The following is a 21,761-nucleotide window of genomic DNA, read 5'->3' on the forward strand; positions in this document are numbered from 1 at the left end:
CCCAATTTCTGACATAGGACTTGTAGGGTCCTGCAGTCAGACCACTGCTAAACCGTCACCCATTTCTGTCCTTTTTTTTTTTTTTTTTGCTCACCCTGGGTATCCTGGTAGTGTTCAGCACAAACCTCCTCCCTAACATCTAGAAGGCCAACTGCGTTTCTGACACACAGGAGCTACTTTGGTGTGCTCAGCCTGTAGTGGCTGCAGGAAGGGAGTGGCCGCCTTCGCTGACTCTTGGTCGCCCACAGGATGTGGCTCCTTCGTACTTTTGCTCTTTCTTTTGAACAGAGCGATCCTGGCCATCGCCCTTCTTTCTAATTTTAGATCAGTTTTTGTTTTTTTAGTATCTGTAATGTTCAGCACTGTCAAATATACTAATCAATATGGATGAGCATCTTGTCGAGTGTTAACATGTCCTTTTCATTCTGAAGATAGCTGGTCTTTAAGTATGCAGCCTGTTTCACTTTAGGGATTATGCTCAAGTCTTGAGGAGGTCATGATAGAACTTACACAAGCAACTGGCCACCACAGTATCAAAGTTCAGTTTGGAGCCACGGACTTGATGTAAGTAGCTGACTACTGAAATTTGAAGCTGCATTGCTGTTTAAGCCGATTTTTCAGTTCATGGTGGCCTCATCACTGTGGAGAGCTGGGTGTGGGACAGGGCCATCCATATTGCATGTTGACCAGTATGAAGAAGCAGAATAATATACAGTCATATAGAAAAGTTTGGGAACCCCTCTCAGCCTGCATAATAATTTACTTTCAACAAAAAAGGTAACAGTGGTATGTCTCATTTCCTGGGAACATCTGAGTACTGGGGGGTTTTCCGAACAAAGATTTTTAGTGAAGCAGTATTTAGTTGTATGAAATTAAGTCAAATGTAAGAAACTGGCTTTGCAAAAATGTGGGTCCCCTTGTAATTTTGCTGATGTGAATGCCTGTCACTGCTCAATACTGAGTAACACCAAATTGGTTGGGTTAGCTCGCTAAGCCTTGAACTTCACAGACAGATGTGTCCAAATATGAGAAAAGGTATTTAAGGTGGTCAGTCACAAGTTGTGCTTCCCTTTGACTCTCCTCTGAAGAGTGACAGACAGCATGGGATCCTCAAAGCAACTCTCAAAAGATCTGAAAACAAAGATTATTCAGTCTCCTGGTTTAAGGGAAGGCTACAAAAAGCTATCTCAGAGGTTTAAACTGTCAGTTTCAACTGTTAGGAATGGAATCAGGAAATGGAAGGCCACAGGCACAGTTGCTGTTAAACCCAGCAGGTCTGGGAGGCCAAGAAAAATACCGGAGCGGCATATGCAGAGGCAGGATTGTGAGAATGGATACAGACAACCCACAGATCACCTCCAAAGACCTGCAAGAACATCTTGCTGCTGATGGTGTATCTGTACATCGTTCTACAATTCAGCGCAATTTGCACAAAGAACATCTGTATGGCAGGGTGATGAGAAAGAAGCCCTTTCTGCACTCGCGCCACAAACAGAGTCGCTTGTTGTATGCAAATGCTCATTTAGACAAGTCAGGTTCATTTTGGAACAAAGTGCTTTGGACTGATGAGACGAAAATTGAGTTATTTGGTCATTAAAAAAAAGTGCTTTGCATGGCGGAAGAAGAACACCGCATTCCAAGAAAAACACCTCCTACGTTCTGTCAAATTTGGTGGAGGTTCCATCATGCTGTAGGGCTGTGTGGCTAGTTCAGGGACTGGGGCCCTTGTTAAAGTCGAGGGTTGGATGAGTTCAACCCAATATCTACAAATTCTTCAGGATAATGTTCAAGCATCAGTCACAAAGTTGAAGTTACGCAGGGGTTGGATATTCCAACAAGACAATGACCCAAAACACAGTTCGAAATCTACAATGGCATTCACGCAGAGGGAGAAGTACAATGTTCTGGAATGGCCGTCACAGTCCACTGACTAAGTATCATCGAAAATCTATGGGATGATTTGAAGCAGGCTGTCCATGAATTTAACCTAACGGGAGAGATTTTGTATGGAAGAATAGTCAAAAATACCTCCATCCAGAATCCAGACACTCATCAAAGGCTATAGGAGGCGTCTAGAGGCTGTTATATTTGCAAAAGGAGGCTCAACTAAGTATTGATGTAATATCTCTGTTGGGGTGCCCAAATGTATGCACCTGTCTAATTTTGTTATGATTCATATTACATCCATCCATTATCCAACCTGTTATATCCTAACTACAAGGTCACGAGGGGTCTGCTGGAGCCAATCCCAGCTAACACAGGGCGCAAAGCAGGAAACAAACTCTGGGCAGGATGCCAGCCCACCTCAGTTCATATTGCAATTTTTCTGTTAATCCAATAAACTTAATGTCATGCTGAAATACTACTGTTTCCATAAGGCATGCCATATATTAAAAAGAAATTGTTTCTTTGAAAGTTCGGCCAATGATCAACAAAAATGCAAAGAATTAAGCGGGGTTCCCAGACTTTTTCGTATGACTGTACTTAGCTGGTGGCCAGCTTCATGAGCAAGTGTCTTAAGAGATTTAAATTTATCTGACACAATGAGCTACTCATCTTTTACTGTTGTGGGGGAAAAAGGACGAACTGGAGTAGCGCCTCAAAACAATATATGCCTACAAGTAAAGCTGTATAGACTTGATCGTTTATTATTTTAAGGACCGCCGCATCGAAATGTGCCTGGTAACCGTTCTGGACAATCCTTGTTGGGCATTGTGGATGGGTGAGCTGCTGCTTGTTGAAAACAAAGGATGTGTTTGACGACGTGTGACAAGCCGGGTGATTGAAATGCAAAACAAAAAAAAAGCCGAGGTGAAGGCGCCAGGCGGTACTGCGACACAGAAACTAGGAAGTGAAAGCGGACTGCGAGAGTCACACAGTGCGGTGGGGAGGGGGTGGGGGTCCAGAATCGAAATCCAACGAGCGACAAGTGGCATAAACGGAAAACGAAGCCAAAGTGGCACGAAGTGTGCATTCCGGTAAGAGTAAGTGTCAGGATTAGCGGACCGTCAAAGGTCTGTGGTTCTACCGGTGGGGATTAGGGTAACAAGTAGTGTAACCCGAGCGGGTGGGATCCAGCAAATCGCACGAGCAATTAAGACCTCAATGGAGACAAACGCGATGCGCAATTCCGAACGAGGAGCGGAGCGGAGGGGATGATAAAACCAAAGAGGGCCAGAATAGCGCAACAAGCACAACGTTTAGCGAGATCAGATGAGGGTCGAACGAGAGGCAGAATAGTCAGTGACATAAGTAGCGGAACCCCACCGAGAACAGGGGCAGGGACGAATGGCACGACTGGATCAGTCTCAGTGGAGCATGTAACAAGCCGCACAGAAGTGGGGTCGACAAGGAACGAGGGGGCTCGAGCTGTGCAATCTGTGCGGAGTGGCATCTGTTCAGAAGTGAGGCGTATCTGGAAGAAACCGGTAGAGGAGAGAGCGGCACTTGTACTGTGGTGATCGAATCTGATGCGGAGTGTCAATGCAGGTGTACCCGGGAGAAAACTGAGTGGCACGAATATTTAGAAGAGGGGCAGCCTGCCACAAGTATGAGCGAAATGTAGACAATATGGCATAAGTAGGAGTACAGGAACTATGATCCGAATAGTAAATCGAGGTTTCTGAGTTGGGCGCCTGTATATACTGCTGTTGTGATATGCTCGTAGTGGTCCGGGGACGCGTTACAAAATGAATGAGTTCAAACTACATTGCAACTTTACCTTCCAGAAGAACAAGATTCATAGCGCCCTGTGAGCCATGGCAGACCCCGGCCTGCTGCTTCGCGACCTGGACAAAGGAACCCTGAACCGGTTGGCTGATATTTTAGACAACTCTGTGTGTGGCTGGAAGAAGCTGGCGCGGACTGTGAGCGGCGAGCCTCGCTTCAGATTCAGGTGAGGCGCCACGTACGCTCCTCTGGGTGACTGGACTGAAGTTCATTATCTGCCTGCTTAGGTCTGACCGTGAGGCTCCGATTAACAAAGAACTGGCCGAGGTGGGCGCTGTAGGGGGCACCTGTGTACACACCCACCCTTGTGATGGTTCATTTACTTAACGTAAAATACCCCTACCATTCAAAATATGGTTGAAGCCCGCTTGTTTCCTCCTCATGTTTCTTACAGTATCCAGCCATTCATTTACAAAACCTGCTTAAAGCAATTCAACGGGTCGCAGGAAGTCGAAGCTTTCATGACACAGTTGATATTAAACACATTTGTAGGATCTCCCCCAAATCCTAATATTTGTCCAGTGTTTTATTATACATTTATATTTTCTAATAACCTACATTGTATCTGGCTTTGTTCAGGTTTTATTTATTTGGTGGTGTGAGCCCTGTCATTATTTGTGTCTGTGGTGACACGTTTGGTCAGAAATGAGATGGCTGGAGATCTTCATTTTAACTGCTGTGTCGTGCCTGAAGCCCCCTTTTGGAAGTGCTGCCTCAGTGTTTCCCTTTGTGTGTGTTGCAGTGACAAAGAGCTGGACAGCTGCTCCCTCCAGGTCTTGTCTCCAGAAGGAAGCCCCAGCAGAAGGCTCCTAGGCTTACTGTCAGACCGGGCCTGCTCAGTGAGTTTCCTGCAGCACTGCCTTCAAGCCACTGAGCACAATGAAGCCACCCAGTACCTGACACGTGTAGGTGAGGAACTGCAGCACACAGAGTGCTAAAGAGGAGCAGCTCTCTTTGGTGAGCCTTAAGAGTGACTTGAGAGGTGCACGACAGTATGACCGTCTCTAAAAGGTGGTAACCGTGCTTGGGCTGCTGGGATAGAGCAGGGGTGTCCAACTCTGGCCTTGGAGGGCCGCAATGGGTGCAGATTTTCATTCTAACCATCTTCTTAATTAGTGACCATTTTGGCTGCTAATTAACCTCTTTTACTTTTTTTAATGAACTTCACTCCGGCCTCTTAGTTGTTTCTTTTTCTTTAATGAGCTGCCAACCAATAATGAGACCCAAAACATGACCAGCTCACCTGCGCCCATCAAACGATATGTGGAAAGAAAGAAAGAAAGAAAGAAAGGTGAAGGTCTCGGTAAGGCTGATCTCCGAGGTCACCAAAACTTTTTGGCGGTGTTCTTAGAAAAAAATTGAAAATCAACAGTTTTGGAAATGTCTGCTGTGGTAGAATGAGAGCAGCAACAAGCTGTGGAATTAAATAACGGGTTTAATTAGCAGAAAGAATCGGCTCCTCATTAAGAACCGGGTTGGAGTTTGAAGTCTCAATTTCCCTGCTCATCTGTCAGCTCATGTCATGTCTTGTTTCTGTTTGGCTGTCATTTAATGATGAAAAGCACCAATTCAGAGGACGGGATCCTTAACAACAGGGCTATTAAAATGAAGGGAAAAGAAACGAATTAGCAGTGAATCCTGGTCACTGAGTGGGGAAAAAGGGTGAGAATGAAAACCTGCAGCCAGGCCTGGAGTTTGACATCCGTGGTCTCGAGCAGTGGTGGGCAGTGTCGGTCCTGGAGAGCCGCAGTGGCTGCAGGTTTTTGTTCCAACTCGGTTTCTTAATGAAAAGTCAATTACGGCTGATGAAGCACTTATTGCTTAAGTGACATTTTGATGCTTCATTTTAGTGGTCTCACTTGTTAAGGTTCTCCACCCTTAGTTGCTTATTTCAATCTTAAAAAGCTGCATTCAGTGTTTAATGGCCCTTTATTAGCAATAAGATGCAAATGACAAAGCAGGGTGGCACGGTGGCGCAGTGGGTAGCGCTGCTGCCTCGCAGTTAGGAGACCCGGGTTCGCTTCCCCGGTCCTCCACGCGTGGAGTTTGCATGTTCTCCCTGTGTCTGCGTGGGTTTCCTCCGAATTGTCCCTGGTGTGTGTGCCCTGTGGTGGGCTGGCGCACTGCCCGGAGTTTGTTTCCTGCCTTGTGCCCTGTGTTGGCTGGGATTGGCTCCAGCAGACCCCCGTGACCCTGTAGTTAGGTAATGGATGGATTACAAAGCGGCCAGCAGTTCCCCATCTAACTTGTTTCCATTTACATCTGTGTGTGTTCATCATGCAGTGTTTGATTTAATAAAACACTTAGTTGAAAAATGTGACAGACTGGAAAATCAAACGTTTTAGGATGACATCCTTGGAAAGGAAAAAAATCTACAATATAAGAACCTTACATTGCAGACTAGCAAGCCATACAATTAAATAAGGTCTGAGACTGGCAAGGATTGGTTTCTAAGTAAGCAATTGGGTTGGAATGAAAACCTGCAGCCACTGCAGCTCTCCAGGACCGACATTGCCCACCCCTGGTATAGAGGAAACAGAAAGGGTTAATGAGAGTCCAGGTTGGCCCTGCTCTGTCCCTTAAGCTGATTTATAACGATGGCTTATGGGTGGGCTCAGAGAGCTAGAAAATAAATAGACAGAAAGGACCTATAAAAGAGAGATGGGAACGACACTGTAATTATGGGTAAGCACAATGTAAGACAGAATGGCACTGAGAAAGACACAGTTGAAGTCAGAAGTTTAAATACACTTAGGGTGAATTCTTTAAAAGTGCCTTTATAACCAAACCCTCCACAGAATCTCTGACAGGCGAGTACAAGCAGGGCATGGCTGGCACTATCAACAGGCCCGCTGTAAAAAGATTTAACCAAGGAGCTGAGCATCCGCCATTGTGCGCTTGTGCTGCACTGCCAAACGTTCAGACTCATGAAGGAGCTCTACAGGATGACGTAGGCCTCACGTCTAGTCGAGTCGAGTCAACAGTCATGCACTACTTTTACAGCTCAAGTCAGAAGTTTAAATACGCTTGGCGTGAATTCTTTAAAACTCACTTCATAACCAAACCCTCCATAGCATTTCTACTCACAAACTATACATTTGGCATCTCACTTGAGACGTCTACTTTCCACAATGCAAAAGTTATTTTTCCCCCCAATGTTCACAGACAGAGTGTTTCACTTTTTATTCACCATATCACAATTCCAGTCGGTCACAAGTTTACATACACTTTATTAACTTGGCTTTTAAACAGCTTGGAAAATTCCAGAAAAAGATGTCAAGCCTTTAGGTAATTAGACAATTAGCTTCTGATAGCCAATTAGCCTCACTGGAGTCGACATGTGGATGTATGTTAAGGCCTGCAATCAAACTCACTGGCTCTTTGCTTGACATAATTGGGAAAATCAAAAGAAATCAGCCAAGACCTCGGGACAAAAAATTATGGACCTCCCCAAATCAAGTTCATCCATTTCCAAACTCCTGAAAGTTCCACGTTCTTCAGTACAAACAATAATACGCAAGTGTAAGCACCATGGGACCACATAGACGCCTAGGAAGAAGGCACATTGTGTCTCCTAGAGAAGAACGGACTTTGGCAGGAAAATTGAAAGTCAATCCCAGAACAACAGCAAAGGACCTTGTACATATGCTGGAGGAAACAGGTAGACAAGTCTCTATATTTACAGTAAAACAAGTCCTAGGATATCAACATAACCTGAAAGGCTGCTCAGCCAAGAAGAAGACAATGCTCCAGAGCCACCATTAAAAAGCCAGACTACAGTTTGCAATGACAGTTGGGGACAAAGATCTTACATTCTGGTGAAATGTCCTCTGGTCTGATGAATCCAAGATCAAACTGTTTGGCTATAATGACTATCGCTATATTTGGAGGAAAAAAGGGGAAAGAACACCATCCCAAACATCAAGCTTGGGGGTGAGAGCATCATGTTGTGGGGGTGCTTTGCTGCAGGACAGATAAGGCATCGTGAAGAAGAAATATTATGGAGATGCACTGCAGCAACATCTCAAGAGCTCAGCAAGGAAGTTGAAGCTCAGTCACAAATGGGTCTTCCAAAGGGACAACGACCCCTAACAGACCTCCAAAGTTGTGATAAAATGGCTTAAGGAAAACAAGGTCAAAGTACTGGAGAGGCCATCACAAAGCCCTGACCTCAATCTGATTGGAAAATTTGTGCGTATGAACTGAAAAAGTATGTGTGAGCCAGGAGGTCTACGAACCTGTTCCAGTTACACCAGTTCTGTCTGGAGGAATGGGACAAAATTCCAGCAATTTATTGTAAGAAGCTCGTGGAAGGCGACCCAAAATGTTTGGCTCAAGTTAAACAATTTAAAGGCAATGCGACCAAATATTATCAAAGTGTATGTAAACAAGTGACCCACTGGAATTGTGATACTGTCAATAAAAAGTCAAACACTCTGTGAACATGGTGGGGAAAAAATGACTTTTACCCTGCACAAAGTAGACGTCTTAAACGATATGCCAAATTTATAGTTTGTTACAGTTGTATAAAATCTGTGCAGGGCGTATAAAGTGAGTTGAAAAGAATTCACCCCTAAGGGTATGGAAACTTCTGACTTTAACTGCAGATAGATGGACAGATGGTGGCTCTGAGGCTAGGGATCTGCACTGGCAATCGGAAGGTTGCCGGTTTGAATCCCGTAAATGCTAAAAAGGACTCTGCTCTGTTGGGCCCTTGAGCAAGACCCTTAATCTGCTTTGAGTAGTGAGAAAAGCGCTATATAAATGCAAAGAATTATTATTAGATAGATGGACAGACAGACAGATGGATTTAAGGCACTATATGATAGATAGATGGATTAAAGGCACTATATAATAGATAGGTAGATGGATGATTAAAGGCACTATATAATAGATAGATGGATTAAAGGCACTATATAATAGATAGATGGATTAAAGGCACTATATAACAGACAGATGGATTAAAGGCACTATATAATAGATAGATAGATAAATGGATTAAAGGCACTATATAATAGACAGATAAATAGATGGATTAAAGGCACTATATAATAGATGAATAGATAGATGGATTAAAGGCACTATATAATAGACAGATAGATAAGAAAGGAACTACACGATAGATAAGTAGAGAATGCATTATATAATAGATAGACAGATAGATAAGAAAGGCACTATATAATAGATAGAGAATTTCATTTATGTCAAGGGGAAATTCACTTGCTCCAGCAGCAAGTATACTTGCAGTACAGAACAGCAAAAAAAACAAATCCAAGTGAATATATCTGAGTGTGACCCAATACTACATGTGCACACACACACACACACACACACGTACGTCTCCCTTTTTTCACCTATTGTTATGTTGTGTTCTCTTGTTGTAGTTATGGAGTCAATCAGAGTGGTGCAGCAGCCTCAGCCTCAGTCTGGTCTGGAGGGCAGCAGGATCTCACTAAGCTGCAAGGCAGAAGGGTCTCCATCCCTGAGCTACCAGTGGTTCAAAGGAAAAGATGAGGTTTGGTGCCATGTGTTGTGTCACACAAGTTTGGCCCGATGCTAATTTCCTGCTTCTCTTGTAAGCTTAGAAATGCTGCTTAAGAAAATCTGATATGCAGCAATCTGCACCCCCTGCAGTAAGATGCATGTCATTCAGGCGATGGGGATTTTTCAGATTTACAACTTCCCTTTTTACTTTGCATAGACAAAGGAAGTGCTATGAGGTGGGCTGGGAGGGGATTTGTGGGAGGAGACCACCATTAGCACCTGTTTCTAAAGTGCTTTTCCTCTGTAGGTCACAGGTGCCACCGCTTCTGAGTTCTGTCTTGGGCCCCTTACTGCTCAGGACCAGGGACACTACATCTGTCGCATTCATCTTGGAGACCAGTGCGTCTTCTCGCAGTGGGCTCTGGTGCAGGTTATCAGAGCAGACAGTCCAACCCCAGGTAAGTTAACATTTGTAAAAAGGAGCTGTCAAGTTGGCCAACCATATTGTTACAAAATATGGAAACATTAAAGGTCAATGCCAAGCTGGCTCCTTCAAGTCTTTGTCGCTTTCTTTGCAGCCGGTGGGTTCCAGCCATCAGTGACATCAGGCTTGTACATCCAGAAGCAGCCGAGATCACAGTCACTATGTGAGGGAGATGCACTCGTACTGGAGTGTGTGGCTTTTGGGAGCCCCCCTCCCCAGTATCAGTGGTATTGTAATAAAGCGTCACTTCCTCAGGAAAAGCACACTGGACTGCGGGTAAGGGAGCACCAAGGCAATTATCTACCCCACATCAGCAATGCGGTGTCCCTGTGTCACCTCTCCTCTCATGTAGTATATTATTCTTTGACTGTGCCTCTGAGATACTTGAATTCCTCAGTCATTACTGTCACATGTACAGAGAAATTCTTACCTGCATGTGCCAATCCACTCTCTGGCACCGTGTTTAGTAAGTGCAATCACCATACAGTGCATCCAGAAAGTATTCACAGCGCATCACTTTTTCCACATTTTGTTATGTTACAGCCTTATTCCAAAATGGATTAAATTCATTTTTTTCCTCAGAATTCTACACACAACACCCCATAATGACAACGTGAAAAAAGTTTACTTGAGATTTTTGCAAATTTATTAAAAATAAAAAAATTGAGAAAGCACATGTACATAAGTATTTACGGCTTTTGCCATGAAGCTCAAAATTGAGCTCGGGTGTACCCTGATTCCCCTGATCATCCTCGAGATGTTTCTGCAGCTTAATTGGAGTCCACCTGTGGTAAATTCAGTTGACTGGACATGATTTGGAAAGGCACACACCTGACTATATAAGGTCCCACAGTTGACAGTTCATGTCAGAGCACAAACCAAGCATGAAGTCAAAGGAATTGTCTGTAGACCTCCGAGACAGGATTGTCTCGAGGCACAAATCTGGGGAAGGTTACAGAAAAAGTTCTGCTGCTTTGAAGGTCCCAATGAGCACAGTGGCCTCCATCATCCATAGGTGGAAGAAGTTCAAAACCACCAGGACTCTTCCTAGAGCTGGTCGGCCATCTAAACTGAGCGATTTGGGGGAGAAGGGCCTTAGTCAGGGAGGTGACCAAGAACCCGATGGTCACTCTGTCAGAGCTCCAGAGGTCCTCTGTGGAGAGAGGAGAACCTTCCAGAAGGACAACCATCTCTGCAGCAATCCACCAATCAGGCCTGTATGGTAGAGTGGCCAGACAGAAGCCACTCTTTAGTAAAAGGCACATGGCAGCCCACCTGGAGTTTGCCAAAAGGCACCTGAAGGACTCTCAGACCATGAGAAACAAAATTCTCTGGTCTGATGAGACAAAGATTGAACTCTTTGGTGTGAATGCCAGGCGTCACGTTTGGAGGAAACCAGGCACCGCTCATCACCAGGCCAATACCATCCCTACAGTGAAGCATGGTGGTGGCAGCATCATGCTGTGGGGATGTTTTTCAGCGGCAGGAACTGGCAGACTAGTCAGAATAAAGGGGAAGATGACTGCAGCAATGTACAGAGACATCCTGGATGAAAACCTGCTCCAGAGAGCTCTTGACCTCAGACTGGGGCGACGGTTCATCTTTCAGCAGGACAACGACCCTAAGCAAACAGCCAAGATATCAAAGGAGTGGCTTCTGGACAACTCTGTGAATGTCCTTGAGTGGCTCAGCCAGAGCCCAGACTTGAATCCGATTGAACATCTCTGGAGAGATCTTAAAATGGCTGTGCACCGACGCTTCCCATCCAACCTGATGAAGCTTGAGAGTTGCTGCAAAGAGGAATGGGCGAAACTGGCCAAGGATAGGTGTGCCAAGCTTGTGGCATCATATTCAAAAAGACTTGAGGCTGTAATTGCTGCCAACGGTGCATCGATAAAGTATTGAGCAAAGGCTGTGAATACTTCTGTACATGTGATTTCTCAGTTTCTTTATTTTAAATAAATTTGCAAAAACCTCAAGTAAACTTTTTTCACGTTGTCATTATGGGGTGTTGTGTGTAGAATTCTGAGGAAAAAAATGAATTTAATCCATTTTGGAATAAGGCTGTAACATAACAAAATGTGGAAAAAGTGATGCGCTGTGAATACTTTCCGGATGCACTGTACCTTGTGTAACTACCTTACCTTGAAACTTCTGTCTCCCTCACTTGAAAAAATCTCAGAACATATTTGGCATTAATAAAAGAACAGAATAAATGGTATGTTGTTAAGAAAAAAGCAAAACAAGATATCCCTCCTCTAAACAATGAGTTTCAAAAAGTGAATCAGTATCTGGAATTATGCACTCTACTGCATCAAATGGATTGAAAATAGTTTAGTAATAAAACTGACAAGTACACCATGTCCACGTTATGAATACGAGCTCCACAAAAACAGAATGTCTAATTGGTTAGACCTTATCTGTTCTGAATAGCACTGTTGTGTCTGGTGATTAAACATGTTGCATTGCTGTACCTGCTGTAGCACTATGAAGAACACCATTTTGGGTGGTCTTCAGCCAGTTCTTGGGGTGTATCATCACCAGCTGGTATTGCAGAAACAGAAGAGCAAAATGTTGCAGTTTGGGTTGAGTCAGATAAATATGAGGAGACCTCACAGTTCTGCTGAAGCCTGATGTACACTGTGTGCTTGTCCAGTCTTTTCTTTCAATGGAGTCCCTGTCTCCTCAGGCCTACATCAGAGCCCGTGTCTGTCTCTCGCAGGTGAAGTAAGCTACGTTGTCTCTCTCGATTTGGCTTTGGCAGACCTTTAGAAGGGTTATTCTTAGAAGACATTTTGTGAAATTTACCAATCAAACCCACCAGGGATATTAAAATGAAGCATATCTTGATCAACCAAGTTTGGGCTCTAGTTCTCCTCAGTACATCCTGCCGAAATTTTAAAGTTCAGCCAATGACCAGCAGCATGTATCCAATTCACAAACATCTCTGTCATCTTTTTGCCCCTGAACTTCCCAATACACACTTGAGATGTGCCCAAATACAGTCTCTCAGTACACCACACAGACACTTCACTTCCTGGAATAATTCCTCTGTAGCTTTTTGTCACCTCTCATCCCAAGAGGGGCCCTTGTCCCCCCAGTGTCTCTCTGACCAGATCATCTCAACATACAACTCCAGTTAAGCATCTACTTGCTGAAACTTACCTACTCCTGCCAAGCTACTCTCTTATTTTTCAGATTAACTCTGTGACAACAGCAGACAGGGGGCAGTACAGATGCCGTGTATACAACCTCTTTCAAGAGTTATGGAGTGAGGAGGTTCTTGTGGAAATAGGTGAGGCTGTTGGAAGCAGGGCTTTGCTTGGTGAGACACTCAATATGTCAAGCATCAATGTTCAATTGTCCTATCTGTGCAGGGCCTACTCTTTCCAATGGACCATTATGGGGAGAGGAGCAAGAAGAACCAGACATAGGTACATAGAAGGTGGGGTATGAGGTCTCTCATAAAGTAGGCCCCACTCACTTTGACATTGCTGTCATTTCCAGGATTTCAGGCATCTAAGGAAAAGTTGCAGGGCCACTTCTATGGTAGGTATCTGAATGGAATGAGATTTCACAATGGGGTTGTTTTCTTCCCTGGTGTAATTTTGCTTCTCTTGTCTTCTTCAGCAACAGACAAGGTGGCGCTTCTCATTGGCAACATGAATTACAAGTTCCACCGCCGCCTCCAAGCACCTATGGCTGACGTGTATGAGCTAGCCAATCTGCTGCGCCAGCTGGACTTTAAAGTCGTCTCACTTCTGGACCTTAATCATCGGGAGATGCAGTGTGCTGTCAGGGAGTTCCTGTTGCTGCTCGACAGAGGTGTTTATGGTAAGTTCCAGAGGTCCACACCCCTCAGCTTTCCAAAAGGTGTTGCTCTATCTTGCCACTACCACACAGCATCTTCCATTTGTATTTTCCAGGGCTGCTGTATTATGCAGGTCATGGATATGAGAACTTTGGTAATAGCTTCATGGTTCCTATTGATGCTCCCTCTTCCTACACTCTGGACCACTGTTTGTGGGTGCAGGAGATCCTACATCAAATGCAGGAGCGTCAGACTGGCCTCAACATTTTTCTGCTGGACATGTGTCGCAAGCGGTACGTTACAGGGTGTGAATATTTGGGCACAATTTCTCTGCAATAGACATGTTGTAGATTTAGGCCTGCCGTAGAGAAAACAGCATACCAGGATTATGCAGGAGGGTGTGTCAGTGGAGGGCTTCTTTTCAACCCTAACTTTGGACTGTTTTAGGAACATGAATGATGAGGTCATTCCACAGCCAGGCACTCTGAAGGTCACAGCCAACATTGTGTTTGGTTATGCCACGTGAGTATGAGACTTATGCTGGTCATTTGAAGATGGCTGATGGGGTGGCTTGTGCAGGTCTAACCTCATGCTACTCTGCTAGGTGCGCTGATGCTGAAGCTTATGAAGTATGCAAAGGAAATCTGTCCAACGGCATCTTCGTGGATTTTCTGAAGCAAAGGCTCTTGGAAAATGAGAAGGTGACAGTCATGCTGGACAAAGTAGCCGAAGGTACACAGTTCCTACTTCTTATTTATGCCTTAGAGCACTCTTACAGTAAGACTGAGATTAATGTCCATTTATTTGATGCCGGCAGACATGGGACGCTGCCCTATTGCAAGGGGCCGGCAAGCACTGGAACTGCGAAGCAACCTGTCTGAGAGACGTACCCTTTCTGATCCCATTAAGCTCCTGAACTGTGAGGAGGAATATTCGGCTCGAACTCTGCAGTGGAGCATTGCTCATGGTAAGTCACAAGGCGACTTTTATTCAAAAATTTAACCAGCAGGGGGCGCACACACCACTTATATTCTTACAAGTGAATGTAGAAAAAGTGTGGAGGAAATGGAGAGAATGCAAGTCAGTTTTTAATTTTGCCCCCTCTAGTACTCTGATAGTGGCAAGTTACATAATGACCCACTGGTTTATTTCAATCATGTGTGAATTTGTATCTCTGTATTTTGGAGTTGTTGTTGTTATCATTATCATAAATCACTTCAATTACTTACGTAGCACTTTGTCTATTTAACAAAAATGTGAAATTTTTGAATATCTGTTTGGGTTTTTGCTTTCGTTATTTGATGTTGAGATATCTTTTAAAACATAGGATACCTTTGTAAATTATGGGAACTGATCCTTCAGTATTTTCAGTTTGATGTAAGAGTGGAATTCACCCATTGATAAATTAAATTCCTCATCAATCTATAACCACCAGTTTCACACCACTCACATATATCTCATTTATAATCGTCAGAAATGTATTCAGAACAAGATCAAATTGTGTCATTGCCTGACTTGCTGTGTCATATGGTGTAGGAATGATCTTCATTCTGACCATTTTGGGTTAAAATGTTTGCTGCCAGACAGCCTTGGATTTAAAATCACCCCCAATCCTTAACATATACACTCACTGGCCACTTTATTAGGTACACGTTGCTAGCCCCTGGTTGGACCTCCTTTTGCCTTCAGAACTGCTGTAATTCTCAAAAGGTGCTGGAAACAATCATCAGGGATTTGGGTCCATAGTGATATGATAGCATCACGCAGTTGCTGCAAATTAGTTGGCTGCACATCCATGATGCAAATCTCCCAATCCACCACATCCCAAGGGTGCTCTATTGGATTGACATCTGGTGACTGTGGGGGCCATTTTGGCATAGTGAACTTATTGTCATATTCAAGAAACCAGTTTGAGATGAATTGAGCTTTGTCATATGGTGTGTTATACTGCTGGACGTAGCTATCAGAAAATGGGTACACTGTGGTCATAAAAGGGTGAACATGGTCAGCAACAATACTCTGGTAGGCTGTGGCATTTAAACATCACTCAAATTGTACTAAGGGGCTCAAAGTGTGCCAAGAAAATATTCCTCATAGCATTAAACCACCACCACCAGCCTGAACTGTTAATACAAGGCAGGATAGATCCACACTTTCATGTTGACGCCAATTTCTGACCTTAACATCGAAATGTTGTAGCAGAAATTGAGACTCATCAGACCAGACAAGATCCTTCCAATCTTCTATAGTCCAATTTAGGTGAGCCAGCGTAAATTGTAGCTTCAGTTGCCTGTTCTTAGCTGACAGGCGTGGCACCTAATGTGGTCTTCTGCTTCTGTAGACCATCTGCTTCAAGGTTCAACGTGTTGTGTGTTCAGAGATGCTTTTTTGCATATCTTGGTTGTAACGAGTGGTTATTTCAGTTACGGTTGCCTTTCTATCAGTTTGAACCAGTCTGGCCATTCTCCTCTGACTTCTGGAATCAACATGGGATTTTCACCCAGGGAACTACCACTAACTGGATATTTTCCCTTTTTTTGGACCTTCCTCTGTAAACCCTAGAAATGGTTGTTTGTGAAACTCCCAGTAGATCAGCAGTCTCTGAAATACTCAGACCAGACTGTCTGGCACAAACAACCATGCCACGTTCAAAGTCACTTAAATCTCCTTCTTGCCCCATTCTGATGCTCGGTTTGAACTTCAGCAGGTCATCTCGACAATGTCTACATTACTAAATACAGTACATTGAATTGCTGCCATGTAATTAACTGAGTAGATATTTGTGTTAACAAGCAGTTGAACAAGAGTACCTAATAAAGTGGTTGGTGAGTATATAACTCACTGGGAAAGTGATATCTTATATAATCCAGAACAGGAAGAGATTGAAATCTCTGTGAAGAACACTTTTTTTTTTTAACATTTGGAGGGACTTCATTGTTGCTATTCTAAAATATTCATGAAGGGGCCTCAGGTAAATATTTTTTGATGTCTCAATATACATGGGGATGTATTTCAGATGGGGTTCTCTTGTCAAATAGCACTCTGAACCACATAGGAGAGGGATGAGTGCTCAATTTGATGAAAGTTTAAAAAAAAATAATATTTATAATACAGTATTGATTATATTTTGTCTGAAGTATGCTTTAGTTATTATTTATTAAATTAATAAAAAAAATTGCAGGATAAGTCAGAACCTGCTGTTGCTGTTTAGCCCAAAAGAACAGAAGTCCTAAGTAAAATGCTATGGAGGGAAGGCTATGATGCCAAGTGAGAGTGAACAGATGCGTTTTTTGTGAGTTCAGAAGAGGGAGGCCATGTTTTACTAACATGCTGGAATTCTATGAGGAGGCAACAATGGGATATGATAAAAGTGGAGCAGATGATAATATTTATCCTGACTTTCAGAAAGCATTTGATAAGGTGCTTCATGAGAGGTTGGGCATCAAACTAAAAGAAGTGGGAGTTCAGGGTGATGTTTTCAGGTGGGTGTAGAATTGGCTCAGACACAGGAAGCAGAGGGTGATGGTGCAAGGAACCTCATCAGAATTGGCCGATGTTAACAGAGGCGTCCAGCAGGGGTCAGTGCTAGGGCCTTTGCTATTTTTAATATACTGTATATAAATGATTTGGTTAGGAGTATAAGTAACAAGCTAGTTAAGTTTGCAGAAGATACCAAGATAGGTGGATAGCATATAATTTGGAATCAGTTATATCATTATAGAAGGACTTGGATAGCATACAGGCTTGGGCAGATTTGTGGCAGATGAAATTTAATGTCAGTAAATGTAAAGTATTACACATAGGAAGTAAAAATGTTAAGTTTGAATACACAATGGGCGGTTGAAAATCGAGAGTACACCTTATGGGAAGGATTTAGGAGTCGTAGTGGACTCTACGCTACCAACTTCCAGACAGTGTTCAGAAGCCATTAAGAAGGCTAACAGAATGTCAAGTTATATAGCGCCTTGATGTGTGCAGTACAAGTCCAAGGAGGTTCTGCTCAAGCTTTATAACACACTGGTGAGGCCTCATCTGGAGTCCTGTGTTCAGTTTAGGTCTCCAGGCTACAAAAAGGACACAGCAGCGCTAGAAAATGTTCAGAGAAGAGCAACAGGGCTGATTCAGGGCTACAGGGGTTGAATTACAAGGAAAGATTAAAAGAGCTGAGCTTTTACAGTTTAAGCAAAAGAAGATTAAGAGGTGACATGATTGAAGTGTTTAAAATTATGAAGGGAATTAGTACAGTGAATCGAAACTGTTATTTTAAAATGAGTTCATCAAGAACACGAGGACACAGTTGGAAACTTGTTAAGGGTTAATTTCGCACAGACATTAGGATGTTTTTCATTATAGACGACGGACACTTGGAATAAGCTACCAAGTAGCGTGGTAGACAGTAAGACTTTAGGGACTTTTAAAACTCGACTTGATGTTTTTTAGGAAGAAATAAGTGGATAGGACTGACAAGCTTTGTTGGGCTGAATGCTCTGTTCTCGTCTAGATTGTTCTAGTGTTTAGAACCATGTTGGGTTAGCAGATGGGGGCATTGCAGGCAGAAAATTGGAACATGGGTTCAATCTCTGATGGTCTCCGCCCCCCACCCCCAAATTTCTTTTGTTTCCAGTCCTTCCAGACAGCCGTCTCCTGACATTTGAATGTGGTGTCCGAGTGCAGCTGGGCTTTGCTGCGGAGTTCTCCAATATAATGATTATCTTTACTCGTATCCTGGAGAAGCCAAAGAATCTCACTCTCTGTGAAGCACGCATTACTGACTTATCTGAAGTGAGTAGCTGAAACTTCAGGGGCACTTCAGCAGGGTTGCCATGCCCCTTAGCCGTAAGATGAATTAACCCTTGTTTTATGGTGCTTGGTAGGACCTGGATATTGATATAAAGATGACTAATAAGGAGAGTCCAGAGGACACAGGAAGCCTCTTGATCACACTAGACAGCTTCCAGTTCCCTGAATCATCATGTCTATACACTCGGCTGTGTGGCCTGCAGAAACTCAAGGTCTGGACACATCATCTTACTCTTACCTAAAGTGGTGCAGGGTGGGAGGATAGCTTCTGTGAAATTGAGACAGAAATGCAATAGATATCAATAGTGGAGTGACTTCGAGTTTAAAGTTTGGCTGGAAAATAAGATGACACATCTCTGTGACAGACTGTGTGTGATTTAGTGACAAGGGGGTTAAGGTTGAGGTACGAGGTTTTCTGATTTAGCAACACTGGGAATCATATGCTGAATAAGTGATAATCACAGTCAGAAATGAGTTAGTGACACTGGGGGTGACTGGGTGAGCTAGGATGTGAAGTGACTGAAGTAGTGGGAGTCAGTGGCTGGACTGGGAGGTGGGGGCACTTAAGTAAACAATGGTAGTCAAGCTTCATGGAGGAAGGAAAGAACACTGCTGAGAGCATTGAGTATTAATGTTTGGACTTTGACATTAGATGAATTGATAATGAAATGTCTTGGTTCAGGATAAAACTGAATTCTAGCACTATCTCTACTGATGCCCACTGCTTTCTGGTTTTTGTTTTGTACAGAGGGACCTGAGCTTTACTGTCTGTCTGCAGTATCAATATCAAGAGATGGATGAATTCGTGGAGGAAAAAAAGATGGTCAGTATAGGAAAGCCTCTGGTGGCCAAACTGGGTCTTCACTGCTGCCCTCGTCCTCCTCCCTCTCCACTCTCTGCACCTTCTGAGCTGCAGTCCCCTGACTGGGGCTTCAGGGGGTCAAGCAGCTCCTCCTTGGGCTCAGAATCCACATGCTGGTCTTACTACTCCAACCCTGGTGAGCTTTCATGCCCCACCACTCCAGGGACAATGAGTCTGCCAGAGGAGACACTCCTGGAGAGACCACTGCCTCTGTCAGAAAATCCACAGGGCTTGACCTCTGGTGCTCGTTTCTCATGTGACAATGTCAATGACATTTCGGTTCACTTCCGAAACAAAATGAATTTCAACTCTTGTTAGCCTGATTCCTACTCCTTCACTTCACCAGGCAGAGTTTCTATTATCATCTGATGTATGTGTGTATCTGCTGCACTGCATTAACACTGCCAGCCCTGTGTGTCTTGGGAGAATCAGGCACCTGCTATTTTGATGCTTTGGGTGCAATGCTACACTCTCACCATGAGGTGTCACCTTGAAGCTCTTTCGAGACACTGCCTTGCTGCCCCTTTGACCTGCAAACAGTCGGTATACGCAGGAGGGAGTGCTAAGCAGCTGTGTGGAATCCTGGCGCCTGCTAACCAAGCTGCCTGCTCTGAATCCAATTATGTTGTGCAAATCAAAGCTGTGTCCCACAGAAAAGGTTTCTCTCGTCTGCCCCAATTAATTCCGCTGGCTTTCCCTGAACTGGCCTGTCTCTTCCGACCCATGAACCCCATTAGTGGGACTGAAATAATAGATTTTGCAGTTAATTTGTAACCGGGTGTGTCACATAGATGTGCACCCTGGAGTTCTGAAGGAGGCCACTCCACACACCACCCCGGCTTGCATTGTTTGTGAGGGCTTAGCTCTGACAGAGCTGTCTTTGTGGGGCCTGAAGTGAAAAGGGGCAATGAAGACTCCAGTGCCAATCAGGGTGAAGCCAGCATTCTCAGGAAAGCAGGGCCCTGCTGACCCTCACTCTCCCAACCCACATTTTGTGCTAGATAATTGGTACAGAAAACACATATGAGTGATGGATACTGTAACACATAACCCAGTTACTACTGGTAAACACACATATGTTAGAAGAGCCTTAGTAACACGATATTATATTGCTGACTAGGATACTGTATATGCACCAGTTTAGGACATGAATAAGTTGTATAAAATAAAGAAAGCAGCCAGGGAAGTGATGAAGAAGACTGAAGGCATGGAACAGAAGAACAAGTTGTTCTAAGAACTTGGCCCCTTCAGATGAACCTCACGCACATCAGGACTGGTATCAGGACTAACTGGATTTTTCCTCACAGGCTTTCTAGAGAAGCACTAAACTTTTGGTGTGTCATACAACTAAAACAAAGATGGCTACTCCTAAAAAAAGACATTGCTGGGGAAACAAACTTTTTTTATTTTTTTTTAATAAATACAAATAACTGCTTTATTATAATTATGTAAAAATAATTTCTTCTTTCCCCATGTTACAGAATTTAGGTTTGGTTGGAGCTGAAAGCATAAATTAAATAAACTGAGAGTAGGAGATAAATTGGTACAGAAACACAAATCTGTGATTGTGACACATAGGGTTATCTTCAGCCCCTTCAAGGCAATCTTTTTACCATACAAGTTGAGTACCCCTAATCCAAAATGCCTTGAATTTCAGATATTTTCAGATTTAATAATAATGAGATATCTTGGGAACACACGTGATCAAGTAAGGAAATGCAATCAAAGCAGCTAAATGATGCACAGTAATTCATACCACCTAGCCGTTATTATAATGTGTGCTGACATGGAAAACTTACTAAATCTCAAAAGTGATGATTATGATGTGCAGACTTTAATGAAGTTCCCTTTTAAGAGGACCACTGCTCTACATTTGCATTGAAAAAATTTTTTGGTTTATCGTCAGTTTATTTTGGCTACCTGTTGTCACTTCTCAAGGAACTGGCTCACAGGTCAAATAATATCTCAGCCCACCTTTACTCCCTCCTGCCCGCATGCTTAAAGTCATTAACTGACTGACAAGGTGTGAGTCTACATACAAAAACATGTTTCTGCCAAAATAAAAAAAAATAATGACAACATAAAAAACTTAAGTAGTGTGTGAAGGACAGCCGGGTCCCATGCCCGGCAGGGACGCCGCCATGGGCAGTCCAATACCTCCCCCGGGACACTTGGTGGCAGCCTCCCTGGCCGACGGTGATTCTCCAACCGCCTGCAGGGCACCATGGGAGATGGAGTCCTCCACAGCTTGGTTGGGGCCCGGAGTGGCCGCTAGGGAGGGCTGTCTGCTTCCCACAGTCCGGCTGGACGAATCTTCAGCCCCACCCGGAAGTGCAATTAGGACCAGGTGGTTAATCGCCTGGAATGCTTCCAGGTGGGCTATAAAAGGGCCCAGCCACCACCACTCGAAGAGCAAGAGTTGGGAGGAAGGAGATGAAGCTTGAGGAGGAGTGGTGGTAAAGGAAGGAAGAGAACTGTTTTGTGCTGGTGTTTTGGGGACTGTGTTTGGGCTGTGTGGCACGTGGAAGACGTGTCCCAGAGCCGAAGGAAAATAAAGTATTTGTGTTTTTATACGTGCCTCTGTGTCCATC

At 43.8% G+C, this 21,761-nt stretch overlaps 1 protein-coding gene across 4 annotated transcripts; it reads left to right on the top strand.

The window, feature by feature from the left end:
• Window positions 1–87: 87 nt before the first annotated feature.
• On the top strand, window positions 88–20,722 carry malt2 (MALT paracaspase 2). Of its 4 annotated transcripts, none has more exons than XM_039766721.1 (17): window positions 88–564; window positions 3,729–3,895; window positions 4,472–4,638; window positions 9,114–9,244; window positions 9,521–9,671; window positions 9,792–9,973; window positions 12,896–12,992; window positions 13,075–13,131; window positions 13,205–13,246; window positions 13,328–13,531; window positions 13,624–13,801; window positions 13,956–14,030; window positions 14,113–14,240; window positions 14,326–14,475; window positions 18,133–18,290; window positions 18,383–18,520; window positions 19,057–20,722. In XM_039766721.1, exons 2-17 carry the CDS (start codon window positions 3,759–3,761, stop codon window positions 19,486–19,488), a joined length of 2,427 nt encoding a protein of 808 aa, XP_039622655.1. In that variant the 5' UTR covers window positions 88–564; window positions 3,729–3,758; the 3' UTR covers window positions 19,489–20,722. The 4 variants fall into 4 exon arrangements, with proteins under 4 accessions (XP_039622655.1, XP_039622654.1, XP_039622653.1 ...); XM_039766720.1 differs by lacking the exon at window positions 88–564 and adding an exon at window positions 2,402–2,984; XM_039766719.1 differs by lacking the exon at window positions 88–564 and adding an exon at window positions 2,402–2,978.
• The last annotated feature ends 1,039 nt before the right edge of the window (window positions 20,723–21,761 follow it).

Source organism: Polypterus senegalus, chromosome 10 (genome assembly GCF_016835505.1).
Source record: "Polypterus senegalus isolate Bchr_013 chromosome 10, ASM1683550v1, whole genome shotgun sequence".
Lineage (NCBI taxonomy): Eukaryota > Metazoa > Chordata > Cladistia > Polypteriformes > Polypteridae > Polypterus > Polypterus senegalus.